The sequence below is a fragment of the Chelonoidis abingdonii genome, chromosome 1, assembly GCF_003597395.2.
Source record: "Chelonoidis abingdonii isolate Lonesome George chromosome 1, CheloAbing_2.0, whole genome shotgun sequence".
Taxonomy (NCBI): Eukaryota; Metazoa; Chordata; order Testudines; family Testudinidae; genus Chelonoidis; species Chelonoidis abingdonii.
Genome location: NC_133769.1, coordinates 114,794,874 through 114,811,572, shown reverse-complemented (window position 1 = coordinate 114,811,572; position 16,699 = coordinate 114,794,874). Strand labels below are relative to the sequence as shown.

The following is a 16,699-nucleotide window of genomic DNA, read 5'->3' as shown; positions in this document are numbered from 1 at the left end:
AAGATGCCATTTATCTCAGGATGACTTTAAATCCTATCAAGTCCTCTGGTACCAGAGATGAGGATTCAGGCATGGTAGCATTGTCTGGTGAAGAGGAAGAAAAGAGAACTGGAAACACCGTAATCTCTTGTGCAGGGGTTCTCAAACTGGGAGTCAGTACCCTCAGGGGGTCGTGAGGTTATTACATGGGGGGGAGGTTACGACCTGTCAGCCTCCACCCCAAACCCTGCTTTGCCTCCAGCATTTATAATGGTGTTAAATAGATTTTATAAAGTGTTTTTAATATATAAGGGGGGTGAGGTTGCACTCAGAGGCTTACTATGTTAAAGAGGTCACAAGTACAAAAGTTTGAGAACCACTGCTCTTGTGGCAATGCATTTGACTGTACCAAGGGTTCAACTCCACCAAGTCAGGGACAGCTCCTCAGCCCATGGCTAAAGCACAGTTGTCCCGCGTGGAGAAACCGCCAGAGGAACAGGTGATCTAGCCTTGGACTGAGAGGACAATTGGGACCTCAAACAAGGAACCTCCTAGGAATTCCAAGGAGGCCACTGTGGATGTGGCATTGGTGGCCAGTAGGAGGTAGGCCAGGAAGCCGATTGTGGGAGCAGTACTGATCACGATACCGATGGTGACCCCCAGGAGGTCTTATCTTGGATAGCGGTATCATGAAGGCAAAAGGCACTTAATCTTGAAGACTCTTCCAAGTAGTCTGGCAGTAATGTAGGAGCCACTCCAGGTGGGACCAATAAATGGCACACAACGTCTGCAGTCCAACACAACAGTCTCATTGGCACCAATCGTGGTATAGTCAAAAGCACTTTGAGTGCTGGTAAAGGCATCACACTTGGTACTGAACCGGACAGTTGATACTGAAAGTGAAGTGGGTACTAAACCTGCAGACGTACACGGTTTTGGAACTGTCATCAGTACTGAAGATTAGTATCTGTGTCAGCAGTGCCCTAGCTACTATACAGGAAGCAGATTATAATTCAGGACCCTGGATACGAGGAGGTGCCGACAATAAGTCGGCCAGCAATCCAGGAAATGCAGAGGACACTGAAGATGAAGCCACTAAAGTCAAGTGTTCTGAAGTGGTGAGTCCGGAACTGACAGGCATAGCAAGTCTGCTGCTGCCTGATACATCAGTGGTGTGGACATTGTCTGTGTGGACACCACCGTCAGTGCTGGTCTCAGCAGATGCCCCCAGAGAGGTACTGGAGTCAATGGTACAGTCTAGTTAATCAGCCATTGGCACTGGAGAGTGGGCTGAAGGACCAGCTTTATCCAAATCCCAAAAGACTCAGGATGTCAGTCTGCACTCCTCCTAGATGAGGAGGATAAATGTCTCTGAACGCTGGAGCTGCCCTGGTTCATTTTCCTTAGGGTGCCAGAGGAAGGAGAACAATCCCTCTTTTTGCTGGGTGAATAATCCAAGTCTGGATATGGAGCTCTTGTCCCTTCTAGCTCAGGCACTCTCTGGAGGGCCTGATGATCTGCGGCAGTCCCCTAAGCTGAAGTGAGACTCCTGGCTTTCTCCACAAAGGTACTGCTTTCAAACAAGTCTCTTGCCACCTGTGTTCTCTTCTTAAACAACTTACTAGTATAGCAGTCTTAAGTAGAATGCCCTTCACCAAGGCACAATGAACTTTGGATGTGCGTGTGGGGTCACTAGTAGGGGTAGAAACACCACATGATGGACAATGTTTAGAACCCAGAGAAGGCATCATCCTGGCCTAAAACTCTACTAAATATACTAAGCTAAATTAAATCCTAAGGTACTAAACTAATTTACAGAAAAAACAAAAAAACAAAAAACACTGCAACAAAATGTGAGGTGAGACACCACACTGAATGCTCCAAATCAAGCTGTGGATGGGGAAAAGGACCTGGTTTTGGGAGGTGCCAACTCACATAGCCATGGAAGGACTACAATGGCCAGAAAGCATGAGCGACTCCCTGATGGGAACTCCTAAGCAAGGTCTCTGGTTTCGGTACACTGGGCACATGCACAGTGGAGTGGTATGCACATCTACAGCCATTTGAAGAACTCTCATTTTCCTGAAAGCTATACTTCTGTATTCTTGTTCAAGTATTCTGACATTTAATGGCTTTTTTTAAACCAATTGTTCATACTTACATTACAAAGATTTACCTAAAATACAACTGCCATTCAAGCTTTTGGGAATAAAAATGGAATTTATTTGTATACAGCTGTGCTGGACAGACATAAGCCGACCAATTTGGGTATTAGAGGCAATAGTGATAAAAACACTTTAAAAATATGCAGTCTGTCCTGTCTTAGCAGACCAAAAATCTCATACTTTCAAGCTTTCCCATGTATTTCTAATCAGATTCAGTTGTAGTTTTTGAAACCTAGAGAATTTCAATTTGAAATTCCCCATCTGTAAAGCCTAAATCAAGTCGCCTGTCTGCATCATAGTCCAGCACACCAAAAAAGGACACCAGAGATCTCTAGGGTTTTGTTGATCAGGCAGGGATTTCAGATTTAGAAAGTCAGAAACTTTGAAATTTGTTGCTTACTTGTATGTGTGTCCTGTGATTTCACTTCTCACCATGACGCAATCTACCAGCCACTTGGCTAATAATCCCGAGTTGTCATGACCAATCTGAACAGTTGTTAGCTTTCCTAAATTCTGGCACTGCAAATGAAAACAAAAAAACAGATTTTATTCAGTTTTATAGAAAGATGGCCCACAACAATTTAGTTCACTATTTTGTTGAATTTCATTTGCTTTATGAAGCATGGATTCTTAATTAAGCAAATGCAGCTAAAACCAGCATAACTGATGTTTCTTTGTTCCTATTTTATTCAGTTAGGACCTCAAAAATTTATAGCTCATTAATAGATGTATATTCTTTGCAGTGAGAGCTTATGATACATAATTACGAGTCATGTTAACCACTGTGTTTTTAGCTAAATAGGTAAGAAAGCTGTTTTTATTTATGAAATTTGTTTTCAATATGTTCAGCTTCTCAAAAATATCTTGTAATTTTGAATAAGGAATCATTCTGTGGCAGGAAACTAGTCGTCATTATCAATTATTATTAAATGTCAATGTGCTCAGTCCTTCATAAGACAAAGTACTCTCCCTGAGAAGTTTATGACCACTAAAGACAGACAAGTAGAAAACATTGCAAAGTCCAGAGCAATGTTATTTAATATTAACATAACAGTAAATGACCAGAGGCTCCAATGAAGACTGGGCACCATTTTGTTAGATGCTGTACAACCTATAAAGGGCAGGTCCTTCTCCAAAAGGAGTTACAATCTAAGGTCCCAATCCTGCACACATTTATATGTGAGAGTATCTTTACACCCACAAGTAAACCCATTGAACTTAATGGGACTACTCACATGAAGTATTTTTCGGAACAGTGCTTTAGATGTCAACATAGAGACTTCCCCGGTTAAATACATTATTCACCCAAATGTCTTATAGCTAATGTGGACAAGCATTTGTGAGCACTGCAGAAGAGGTGGGGTCTTTACAAGGGATCTGAGCGACGAGGGATAAAAGGTCTGATATACTGGGAGATCATTGTGTTTACGGAGGGATGATCTGTGTCTTTCATTCCAGAGCAACTTTGCCGACACAAGACGAAGTACTACATCACCATTCATTCCTGTCCAGTGCCTGTTCCTCCATTAAGCCTAGTCTGGTCATGTCCCCACGCAGGATCTCAGGCTTTGTCTACACTACAGGGGAAAGTCGATCTAAGCTACGCAATTTGTTATGTGAATAGCGTAACTCAAATTGATGTAGTTTAGATCTACTTACCACAGGGTCCATACTACGCGCTGTCGACGGGAGATGTGCTCCCGTAAACTTCCTCTACTCTTCTTGATCTGGTGGAGTACAGGAGTTGGCAGGAGAGGGATCTGCAGTTGATTTAGCAGGTCTTCACTCGACCTGCTAAATCAATTGTCGATGCATCGATTGCTGCTCATCAATCCCTCCGTAAGTGTACACAAGCCCTCGGTATCCAGTCAGTAGTTGGCCTCTTGATCAGACTGACCTTGACTGTGGTTGCATTAGTTTCTTTGGCATCCTATCATGTGTCTGTCTTTAGCAGTGTCCCTACCATCGTAAATCTTGTTGCTGGAGTCAATCCAGTACCCTCATTTCACATTCTACTCTCTTTTTACATAATTGGTTTTAAAATTATTCCACTTCACACCTTCAATCTTCCATTTCTACTGTCTCCAGCCTTCTGATGTTTGTTTCAGACAATGCAGCTGCTTCCAGAACAGAGTAATAGTGTTAGTAGGCTGGTATGATAAATTTTCATTTTGGTAGCAAATGCAGTGTTTTTATCAGTCCACAATTATCAATTGATTGATGAAATAAAGGTATTAATTATGTCTGACGCTATGAAGTTATGCAGAGAATGTTTCTATGGGTATGTCTGCACTGTACCAGGAGATGTAATTTCCAGCTCAGGGAGATGTACACACATTGGTTTTGGGTGAGTCAATATACTACAAACAGCAGTGTAGCAGCGGTGGCATGGGCTAGCTGCCTGAGTATATACCTAGGATATCAGAAGGGATTGTACTTGGGCGGTTAGCCCAAGCTGCCATTTGCGCCAGAGCTACTTGAACTGCAACTCCTCCAGCTGCAGTGTAGAAGTACCCTAAGGTGGCTGTGGAATGCACTGCTTGCTGACATGGGTTGCAGCATATCTTACCAGACCAGGAACAAAGAAGAGTCATTAACTGTAATGACTGTCCTCTGGATTTAATGGGCATGTGAGCTGGGAGAAGCTGCTTTCTCCAGCTTGTCTTCAAGAAAGGGGAAGTGGAGAGTGTGGAAAATCCCCAAACAGAACAAAAGGACAGAGCAAGGATTTAAAAAGAACTCTCAGAAGGCAAAAGGGGAAAGGCTTTTGGAGGGACAGGAAGCTTTGGCAGGAGTGTGGAAGAGATGGGCAGGCTTTCTTAGCAGGGGGGTTGGTTTAACTGTGGCCTAACCACAGTCAGGAAAAGCCAACTGGGCTGGAAAGATTTGAACTCCAGGGGAAGGATTCTAGACACCCCAGATGACTCTGCCCAAGCCCAAAAGAACTCTCCAGAATGGTGAGGAACCAGAGGCAGAGAAATATATACAGGGGTATATTATTTTGTATAGATGTGTGTTTCTTGTGTTATTAAATGAAGAACATTGGTGTTTTAGAATTCTGTGCAGTGTGTGTGTGTGTGTGTGTGTGTGTGGTGGCTTTCACTGTCGTGTAACCCGAAAGAAGTAAACTGTAAACTAGCAGACCTTTCCTTTGGGGAGATTCTGGGGAACATACAAGAGCTGCTGTTAGGCTTGGGGAGATGGCACTAGTTTCAGGACCGAGGAAACTGGACTGTGAAGTCCCCACTGCCTAGAGGAATGTCAGACACAAGGTGTATGACTGAAGTGCATGCCTAGAAGCCCCCTGCCATGCACATTGCCTAAACTTCACCCTGCCCCCGCAGGCTAAGGGCATGTGGGATTCAGCATTTTGATCCTGCACAACAGTCTTGAGTATCCAGCATGGGGAGCTCAAATAGATCTGGGGCAGCCGGGAGACAAGCTCGAAGATGGAAGAGGGGGTAAGAGTGGCGTAGTGAGGCTGTTGTCACCAGCAGAGCAAAGGTAAGGCAGGGAACAGTAAGAAATGTGACAAGGGATGTGGGCTGAGGCGAGTTGTACAGAGCTGTTCAGATGAGGACAAGAAGTATAAATTAGACATAGTTGGTAAACAAAAGCCAGTGAAAAAGCTCCAACAGGAGAGTGACATGTTCTGTCCATCATAGAGGACAGTAACTTTACAAGCACTAGTTTTCTGCTTTTCATTTGAAATCTACAGTGACCTTGGACACTCACATGCTATTTAAAGAGTTGTGCTCTGAACATACAGAAAAAACTAACAGAAAAAACTAGCAAAATAAATGTTCTGGTACTAGTGTTCAATACTGACTACTGAAAAAAGAAGAGAGCACGCTCACCTCAAATGTCATTTCTAGAAGATTTTTAGGAATCTGCATTACTCCTGTATCTCCTAGTTCTCCTGAAACACAAATCCATGGGTTTGATGTGGTGATTGCATTGCTTAGTTTTTTGATAGGGATTATCACAGTCCTGTATGGAATCACTAAAATGAGAAAAAACAAACCAGAATTAAAACTGCATTTTTTAAAACATAGTTTACACAATATAATATAATTAGGACTTCTCTTGTGCTGTATCTCAGGGCTGGTCTACACTAGGGGAGGGGATTGATCTAAGATACGCAACTTCAGCTACGTGAATAACGTAGCTGAAGTCGAAGTATCTTAGATCGAGTTACCTACCGTCCTCACAGCGTGGGATCGATGTCTGCGGCTCCCCCTGTCGACTCCGCTGCCGCCGTTCGCATCGGTGGAGTTCCGGAGTCGACAGGAGCGCGTTTGGGGATCGATATATGGATGAGATGCAATATATCGATCCCTGAGAAATCGATTAGTACCCGCCGATACGGCCAGTAGTGAAGACATACCCTCAGTAGCATTACAAATAAAAATCCTTCTCTATATGTAAGGTAAATGAGAATTCTAAAAAGTATCCAGCATGCAGTATTTGCACCAACTATGAAAACAGATATTCTGAACCTAAAAGAAAGAGGTCATGAAACTATTTAAAGTCTAGACAGCTCAGTTAGACAGAAAAAAAATTAATGTTAAAATAAAGCTGATCTGCAAAGCAGCTTTTGGGTGGTTTCAACACAGGCACCAATTATTACTTGTCCGTAAGAGCAGCCTAAAGTACCAGTTTCTTAAGTCTCTGCCATTGGAAACAAAATGATCTCATAGATCTGCACATTGAGAAGAGACCAGAAGCATTTTGCCCTTCAAATTTAAACAATGTCCTTTAGGTTTTTTTTGTTGTTCTCCTGCAACGTTTGGCGTTAATATACTCAAATGAAGACCTGCCAACATTTTTCAGTGGGTATATGAACCAAATATGATGCATAAGCATCAGAAACAATGAAAATGGACCCCAGTATAAAACTGAGATAGTCTCCCACATTTAAAGTCAGAGAATGAGATGGAGAGGCATTCCCTTAATTGCGATAAACAATATATGAGATTGATCTGAATAACCACCAGGTGTTGCTGTTGTACCACAATGAAAACTAGGAGCATTCACCTTGCAGTAAAACCAGTTCAAAGAAATAAAGAACTTCAGAAAATGTCTGCTTCATCCCATCTCCATTTTAAAAGTGGAACATTATAATTCAAATAGATCATTATACCCCTATGTATCAGAATACTGGCAAAGCTGTTAATATGGGGTTGTCAGACTGAAGACAGATTTGGAGCTTTCATCCTCTAGCTGAGCGGAAATATTATGAAGCAGACTCTCAGTGGACATCCTTTTCTCAGCACCACTTAAAATCTAAGGGAATCTCAGTAAGGCTTGATGCTTAATGCATAGTTGAGTGAGAAAAATAGGGCTGGCCACTCATCCCAACTTGCACTGGACAGAGTGGAACCACACTCATTTGTACTGCGTGAGTTGCTTTCCTGATTTTTGCAAACCTGCCATTTCCTTTGATTAAGGAAATCATCCCTTTTTACTGGTGCATGCATCATCTCAATATTGTACACACAATGCCACAAATTCACTCTTGCGTCCCAGAGGAGTAAGTTGCAAACACTGATGGCCCAGAAAACAAGATACAGTAAAACCTCCATGAACGCTGCATTCTTTTGTAACCACTCATTTCCTTAATGAAAGTTTAAGAGGAGGAAAAGATAGAAGATGAGCCCAAACTTTGATGACTAGGTAAAAACTCACTTTATTTTCACATCCTTATTTCTTTAGGCAGGGAAGTAAAGAGACCAAGGTCAACACAGCAACCTAATGGTAGCACTCCCCACTGTTAGGGAGGGGAAAACAAGTTCATGTCTAGGTTTTGGCCCGTTGTCACCCCTTGAATACATAGGAAAGGAGGAAGAAGAAGAGGGGAAACAAGACTTTCAGTCATGTGGGGAGGGAAAAGGAAAGAGAAGGGCAAGGCTACTGGTCCAATGGGAGGCCAAACGGGACAGTTCCATTGGGCCCCCAAAGCAGACATGCTCTACAAAATGGTTTCCACCACACGAAGTGACCTTGCACATAAAATGCATGCGAGGTCACATTATGCAGAGGATGCCATTTTGATTCTGTACAAGGCCTGCAGAGGTGCTGCACAACTGCACATACAGTCCACGTCAATGAAAATGTTGAAACAGCTTGGTGGGTTTAAAGTCCATGTGGCTGACAGGTGCGAACTCACTTTTCAGTTAACAGAACTATAAACGTAAGCCAATAGGTGCTGACTCCGTGGGTATGCCGGCAGCTACTGCCGATCAGCTGTTTGGTGACTGGGGGAGGCACTTGGGGGAGGACAGAAAGCAGAGAGTGGCAGGTGAGCAGGGCCTCAGGGGACAGGTTGGAGCAAGGGTAGGAAGAGGCGGAGTGAGGGCAGGCCCTTGGGAGAGGGGGAAGATGTGAGGTGAGGGCAGGGACTCGGGGAAGGGGTGGAGATGAGGTGGGGTTTCGGGGAGGGGACAGAGTGGTGGCTGAGCACTCCCAGGGAAAAATAAAACTCAGTGCCTATGCTTAAGCTGCACCTAAGACAAAAGGTGTGTGTTTGAACCCACCCAGGAGTTTCTGGGCTGAGTATTGCTTTGTGTAAGTGTGTTTGAGCAAGTGAGAAAGAACACACAGAAACCAAGGCAACAGACAAAATCAGAGGGAGAAGCAGAGGAAAACTGGCAAGAAAGTCAAGCAGAAGCCTTTAAACACAGTGTGACCCTGCAAAAAGCTAGAGAGAACTTTCGGGTCTGGCGTTGGCTACAGAGGCGTGGGAGCTGTAAGCTAAGAAACCATTCCTTCTGTTCTTATCTCCTTCATTCAGAGACATGTGACTTCAAACACTCCTCGTAAACAACCAGAACTGCATGGAAGAAATACCTGATTATCCCCAATTTCTACTTTCAAATGGAACATCCCCAAAGCTCCAAACTTCAATTAGCTGCTTAGGTCAAAAGGGGCAACAATACATAGTGTACATGAAAGGGACACAAAGTGCCTCATCCTTCAAAGCGTGTTCTTAACAGGCCCCAAGGAGTCCTATCTGTTTCTCAGAGGCTACCAGGATGGTGTACATAGGCTACCAGGATGGTGTACGTATAGTGGAGAAATATGGGGGAGCCTCGAGATGTGGAGGACTTCTCAGGGTTAAAAAAAGGATGAAGGGCTACATAATTCTGAGATATAGAAATTGTACTAGGATACTAAAATGCTAGAATATCATTTGAATGCTACTCTCCTCCGCTATCCAATTTGATTATCCAAAGCACTCACACGCGATCTTACACCTAGCTGGTTACCCAAAGCTACACCTAGAGGTGCTGATCTCAGTAGCCATGACTGCAGGCTTCTTGGTAAGAGCCCAGATACACTGATCATGGAGCAAAGTGTTGTCTCAGGATCATTCCTCTGTCACCATGACAGTGACTATTTTTCATTCAAGACAAAGTTTGAGTCTCCAACTTACTGATTGTGGTGAAGACACTGGTGAAGCAGAAGTAATCCACAGCATTGAGTGAAAGGAGGTGATAGAGGAACTGCTCTCGTTCTTCTTCACAGCGTAGGAAAGCATAACGCTTATAAAGTTTCCTGTGAGAAACAAAAATATTACTGTCTCTTTAAAAACAGACACTAAACCAACATTAAAAGGTCTGTGAACCCCCAAAATACCAAACTAAGGGCTAACCTACCTATATACAAAGTATTTTGGGCCAGATCTGCCACTGGTGTAATCTGGCAGAAATCCATTGAAGTCAGTGCAGCTATGCTGATTTACACCAGCAAAAGCTCTAACCGTAAGTATTTCATACCAGTAAATAAACTCCTATACAAAGGCAGATACAGGAACTCCTCACTTAACATTGTAGTTATGTTCCTGAAAAATGCGACTTAAAGCAAAGCGATGTTAAGCAAATCCAGTTTCCCCATCAGAATTAATGCAATGAGGGGGTTAGGTTCCAGGGCAATTTTTTTTCACGTGCACACACACTAAGTTTTAAACAATTTAACACCAGTACACAGTGATGATGATTGTGAAACTTGGTTGAGGTGGAAGAGTCAGAGGGTGGGATATTTCCCTTACTGCTAAGTGATGAACTAGCAATTGGCTGAGCCCTCAAGGGTTAACTCACTCCCTCTACAAAGCAGCAGGAATGGAGGGAGATATCTGCATTTCCCTTAAGTACGCTGCCTTGTTAATTAGATCAGCTTGCTGAGACTACAGCCCTGGTGTGTCCCTCCTGCTCTATGGAAGATGGTATAAGCAGGGTGCAGGAGCAGGGGGGAGGGGCACACCCTGACATTAGCCCCCCCCCCTCCTCTCCTCCCCTAACCCCTGCACAGCAAGCAGGAGGCTCGGGGAGCAGCTTCAAGGCAGAAGGCAGGAGTAGTACATGGCAGTCGGGGGAAGGACAACTGAACTGCTGATTGCTAGCCTGCTGCAGCACCAGGAACTTAGGGGAGTGGGGAACTGATAGGGCGGCTGCCAGTCCACCCTGGTTCCAGGCCCCCACCAGCTAGCTGCAAGGGGCTGCTCTTCCTGTAAGCAGTAGACAAAGCAGGCAGCTGCCAAATGACATCAGAAGGAAGCATTACACAACTTCAAATGAGCATGTTCCCTAACTGACCAGCAACGAAACAATGTTAATTGGGACGACTTTAAGTGAGCAGTTACTGTTCTCCCAATGGTGATGTGCACCAATTCCAATTTTTATACATATTGTATATATGCTATATGAAGGGCTAATCAGGGGGGAGGAGGAAGGGAATTCCACCCCCTTTGCAGTTGACACCCAGAGCTCTTCCTTTCTTATTTCAAACTCGTTCAACCACTGACTGTAAGTTGACATGTGTGTGAAGTCTGACATGTCAGTATTTGTAAATGCACTGGGGTAACCAAGACCAAATGAGCTAAAGTGAGCTGAGGTCTTAGCTAAGTCTGCTAAGATCAATGGACGTGAACTAACTCGATTCAAAAGGTACAGCTGCTCCATCTGAGCCTCTCATCCTTCAGGCTTTCCTCAGACTTTCCCTTTTGTGGAGTGGGGAGTGTGTGATGTCCTAACCTTCTTCCCACTGTGTCCTCCGATTGGGTTTCTCTGCTGAGGGTCTGCAAGTGATGCTGGGTGGCTCCCTTCAATCTTCTAGTTTTGGGAGGTATTTGGTCCTCAGCAATCCAAAAACTGACAGGGTCCTCATAGAGGGTGTCAAGTAATATCTTGTCCCAGATTCATGTAGGAAATGCCCTCTCTCTGATTGGTACTAGCTAGCTCCAGTCCCATACCAGCTGCAGAGGCAGATAGCTTTTCATAAGGCTTGGTTCACAGGGCAACCTTAGAACCCTAATCAGGATACTGTGACAAGGGCGCTTTAAGAATAAGAAGTTACCCTTACTTGGTGAGTGCTTGGTTAGAGAGAAGCTGCTTTAGATGCTGAGACAAAAGCTTCTTTTCAAGAGACAACCTTATCCATGCTCGAGCTCGACCCACATCAGTCTTTATCTCACTCATGTTCTGAATATGCCTGAAACAGGGAAAAAAAAGAAATAAAATAAAATCACAAAATCCTGCCCATTTAAAATAGGAGCATCGTATATGTTGCAAAACTTGAATTTAATTTGAAAATATCCTTGGAAATTAAAACTGCTTGCAAGATACACAAACACACATTTCCCACACCCCGCCCCCCAAATTAGAGAAGTCTTACCAGAACTAAGTAATACAGAGTTGACATAGCTATCAGCAATTATTAAAAAAAAGCTAGTTTTAAAAACTCTTTGAAAGCTAGCATAGAGACAGGGCCAAACTTTGTTAAGAAAAGTTTTTAAATAGTTTTAAAACCTATTAGAAAGTCTATAGTACAGTTTTGCAAAGCCATTTAGAATTGCATTGGCCCTATCTGCATTGACCAGAGGAATGGAGTTAGCTCCTTGCTAGGAAAAAAAAAAAATGTTTGAACACTGTTCTGGCTACCACTAATCTATAGCACAGAGACTAAGGTAATAATACACTTCAAAAAAGAAATACAGTCACATTGGGAAACCCAGTTATGCCACAGTAGCTCCCTTGATAGCGTTAACAAATACGGTATGTTTTGGAAGGTAGCATCTGCACTCCTAAACTGTGACATAGTCCAAAAGCAGGTCTAGATGAACAGTGGTTAAAATGCCAGTTGCCACTGACATACCCATTGTAGCCATCACTGGCGGTGGCAATGATGGGAATTTAAGAAAGAGGCCTACAGGAGACAAAGGCAACAGAGATCTGACATGTTCCAGGAGCACTGAACACATGACTCAGACCTACCTACGCTGTTAGACCTAGCCATGTAAACCTTGCCAGGAGACTATTGTGTTATAACAGAGACCTCCAACAAAAATAGTTTTCACCAGTGCTGTTGGCATCTAAAATGCTAGTTTTTCCCCCAGATATTTACACTAATACCCCTTCAAACTTCCAGAGAAGTATAAAAAGGGCCTTGCGTAAATGACAGTCAAGCCCAGTAGGTTTTCCACATGTCTATTTGTAAGAAAGCAGAGCTATTCTGAACAGTTGTTTAAAAAAAACTTTCCATGTTCCAACTTGGAAAGAATACAAGCAGCTTTAGAACACAAAAAGACTGGCATGGAAGATTGTAGCCTTTTTTTAAAAAAAAATAACCGCAAGGAAAAATGAATAATGGTTTTCAATGCATGGAAAAAGTGGCTGTGAACTTTTTAATTTTCACTCAATTTACATGTTAAGTGCACAGGCAATTCAGGCAGTTCCAACCCTTTGTGTAAGTCTCTAAGCTTCATCCACCATGACTGAAGTGAGCTTTGTTAACACCTGCTTTTTAACTCCCGTAACACCCTTGAAGTCCCCATGTGCTCTACAAAATGTCCCATGTTATGAAATTTGACATTTATTCCAAAAAACTGATGAAATTGTGCTGCAACTGCTGCTTAGTATGCTAACTAGGATAGTTTCATTATTACCTTGTATTCTGCCCCTGCAGTCTCCCCACCCCCCAAATTAGGGTTGTAAGCTCTTCAGGCAAGGGAGTGTGTTATGTTTGTATAATGTCTAGCATACTAGTGCTGGGGCTTGTAGCTGCTGCCACAGTACAAACAAAAAATAATGCCGTGTGACTGCAAGACCCAATAAGCTGAAACCTTTACAAAAAATTTTAAAAGAATATTTTCCAAAATCATGTTATGAAATGTGAACAGGTCTAAAGAGGGACAAGATTAAGGGCCTGTCTAAACAGAGAAGGCGGTAGAGGCTGCTTAGTGAAAATGCAATCTACACCAAAGGGAACGGCTTCTCTCATTGGCATAGGTACTCCATCTCCCCCAAGAGGCGGTAGCTATGTCGATGGGAGAAACTGTCAACATAGCACTGTCTACCGCAGGAGTTAGGTTGGTATAACTGCATCACTCAGGGGTGTGGATTTTCTACCCCTGAGCAATGTATTTATACCAGCATAAGTTACTAGCATAGACCCCCAAGTCTAAATGTACTATGTTTTTACAGTCTGATTAATTATAACTCCCCGCCTGTCTGCAAAAGTAGACTAGTGTTACATATACTGTCTTGTCCTTTTATTATCAAATTCACGGCTTCTCTCTTTCAACACTGACTTGTATTGGTTGAATTCTGTTCTGGAACTAGTAATCACTGCGTGAAGCAAACCCCTTGCTTCTATCAGACTGACAGCTATCAGTTAGGACTTCCCATAGAGATAACTGGGCATATAATCTGAAGTCCTTGAGAAATAGGATGCACACATTACTCCTCCACAGCATGTTGAGGTGCACACTGCTGTTATTTAAGTCCTTTGAGATGAGAAGATCAAAGCACAGAATCTTTTTTTCCCCCCTTCAGTGCTCACTTTAAATTGCCTCTAATATGAAACACTAAATAGAATATACTCTTTTCCTAAGAGAAAATTCAAATAGATATGCACCTAAACCTTAATTTATTCTCCTTGTGTATCTCATAGCTGTCTGGTTCTGTACCAGAACCAGACATCTGCTCCTGTACCAGAACCAGACATCTGCTCAGGGATTTGCATAGATTGCACCCTTGAAAAACACAGCCTACCCGAAATATAAAAAGGCTCAGTAATAATAGCGGTGTTAACAAAGGCAAACTATAATAAGTAAAACAGAACATTCATGGACTTTGCTGCCCATTTATTTCATTTGCACCTGTGGGAATCTGACTAGCTCTTACAATTTATTAATATCAGTTAAAAACAGGGGCATATGTGCATCATTGCCCAGCAGAAATACTTATTCTCATTATTGTCAGAAGAACACTGCACAGAAGATTTACTGTGGAGATATTGGTAATGGCTTCTAACCTATCCAGTAACATTTCAGAAACAAAAGCTACCTTTTTACACTCATTTTGGTTTACTATAAATCAGCTGGTGGTAGTGGTACAGCCTATACTCCCCAACTCTGATGGGGTCTTCTAGTGGGCTAGGTGCTGTACACTAAGTGAGAGATGCCCTCCCCTGAAGAGCTTACAGTCTAAGCAGACAAAAGAAAGGGTGGAAATGGATAGAGGGGCGAACAGAGGTGAAGCGACTTGCCCAAGGTATCACAGCAGGGCAGTGGCAGAGCTGGGAAAAGAGACCATAGTTCCCGATTCTCAATCCAACAGCCTATCCTTTAGAGACCACTCCTACCACATACTTAGACCATTCTCTATATACACCTCTACCCCAATATAACGCAACCCGATATAACACAAATTCGAATATAAAGCGGTAAAGCAGTGCTCGGGGGGCGGGGTCTGCGCACTCTGGTGGATCAAAGCAAGGTTCAGTATAACGCAGTTTCACCTATAACGCGATAAGTTTTTTTGGCTCCCGAGGACAGCGTTATAGCAAGGTAGGGGTGTATCAGGCACGAATGGTGTACAGTTTTTTCTATAAAGCAAAATACATTTTAAAATTGCTTTTTGCTTTTGTCTCCCTATTCTGTTTGACACACAACTTTGTGCCAAGGAGGCAGTGGGCACAATATTGGACACGTGCAAAAACCATCACCTTGTTCAAAAGTGATAGAAAGTGAGGCTGAATCATTGTAAGGTGTTTGCATAACTGTATAACTATCAAAACAGGCAATACTTAGGGCACTGCTTAGATTTATTTCCCATTAGTAGACTCAGGCCAGGTCTACACTACAGACCTCTATCGGTAGGACTACGTTGCACAGTGGTGTGAAAAATCTACACTGGAGTGATGGGAGTTATACCAACCAACCCCACTGTGTAGACAGAGCTATGTCGATGGCAGAGCTTCTCCTGTTGACATATCTACTGCCTCTTGGGGAGTTGGATTAACTGTGTTGACAGGACAAGCTCTCCCATCAGCATAGCAGTGTCTTCACTGAAGTGCACTGCTGTATGTGAAGACAAACCCTTAGTGCCATATGACATTCAGCAGCACTTCAGAAGGATGGATAATTCTTGTCAGCATAAACCTTTGTGTGTAGTTAAGCCATTAATCACATCTTCACACCTCCCTTATGGTGGGAGGAAAGCATGCAGGAGGGTTATGTACGTTAGATTAAATTTATCTTCTAGACTTTGGCATGTGGTATGACCAGGTATGTTTGTGTATATTCATGGGTGTACAGAAGTTGAAGAGGGCATTTTGCTTCAATTATTTTTCCCATGGAGTAGGAAGTGATCACATGATTCAAGCAGCATAGCTAGGACATGCTTTCATTAGTCAACTCTGCCATCGTTTGGAAAACACAAATCATGCATGCAGTGTTAACCAGGCTGCCTCCTATGCCTGAAATAACCTGCCTGTACAACATACAAACTTCCATTTCAAGTCTCTTCTACTTCAACCCATTCTAATAGTCATTGACTCTTTCCATGTTTGCCAACTTAAGAGCTAAATTTAGACAAACATATGACAGCATCCATAGTGTGACAGACATCATGACATGTTGATACAAAAACAAGTAACCTCATTACTTTATAGTGTGTAAGTCTGCCTCCTGTTCAGTGTTCCCACTCCTTTATCCGTCATCTTATTTCTATGTGGCATATCAAGTTTTCTAACTTGGAGCATAAGCCCCTCTACACAGGCACCATCTTTTTTCCTTTTGCTTGTAAAGAACCATACCCGCCAAATGTACTGTAAATATTCCCTGCCCTCTAACATTAGTAGTGAAACATGAGAGACAAGGTGGGTGAGATAACAACAGAAGTTGGTCCAATAAAAGACATTACCTCACTCGCCTTATCTCCAATATCCCGGGACTGACGTGGCTACAACACCACCGCATACAAGTAGTGAAACAATTTAACTATGTACTGTAGGTAAGATGAAATGTGTTATTTTGACTGAACTACATGATCTCATCACTGGAAAGTATTCTGAATAGTCACCTGGTAATTCATGTTGCTACTATCTGTTTTTGCCAGATAAATGCAGTTAGCTAATACCCGACTATGTCTTGCTTTTATAATGGACAGGGAAACACTTTGCAAGACACTTCAGTTTTCTTCTTCTATCTATAAATTGGTGGCAGCCCTCCAGGAAAGCCATCATCATGTCATCTTTTTATCCTCTTTGTTATT

General features: G+C 42.8%; 1 protein-coding gene across 4 annotated transcripts in view; it reads right to left on the bottom strand.

Annotated features, from left to right (window-relative positions):
• The window catches only part of DENND5B (DENN domain containing 5B), a 206,012-nt gene that overhangs the window by 12,568 nt on the left and 176,745 nt on the right, over positions 1 to 16,699 (bottom strand). For all 4 annotated transcript variants that reach the window (XM_075069184.1, XM_075069177.1, XM_075069179.1 and 1 more), the window contains 4 exons: positions 11,505 to 11,633; positions 9,580 to 9,701; positions 6,002 to 6,147; positions 2,545 to 2,663 (listed from right to left, as the gene is read on the bottom strand). In XM_075069184.1, coding sequence (XP_074925285.1) covers positions 2,545 to 2,663; positions 6,002 to 6,147; positions 9,580 to 9,701; positions 11,505 to 11,633 — 516 coding nt within the window. The remainder of the gene's footprint in view (positions 1 to 2,544; positions 2,664 to 6,001; positions 6,148 to 9,579; positions 9,702 to 11,504; positions 11,634 to 16,699) is intronic.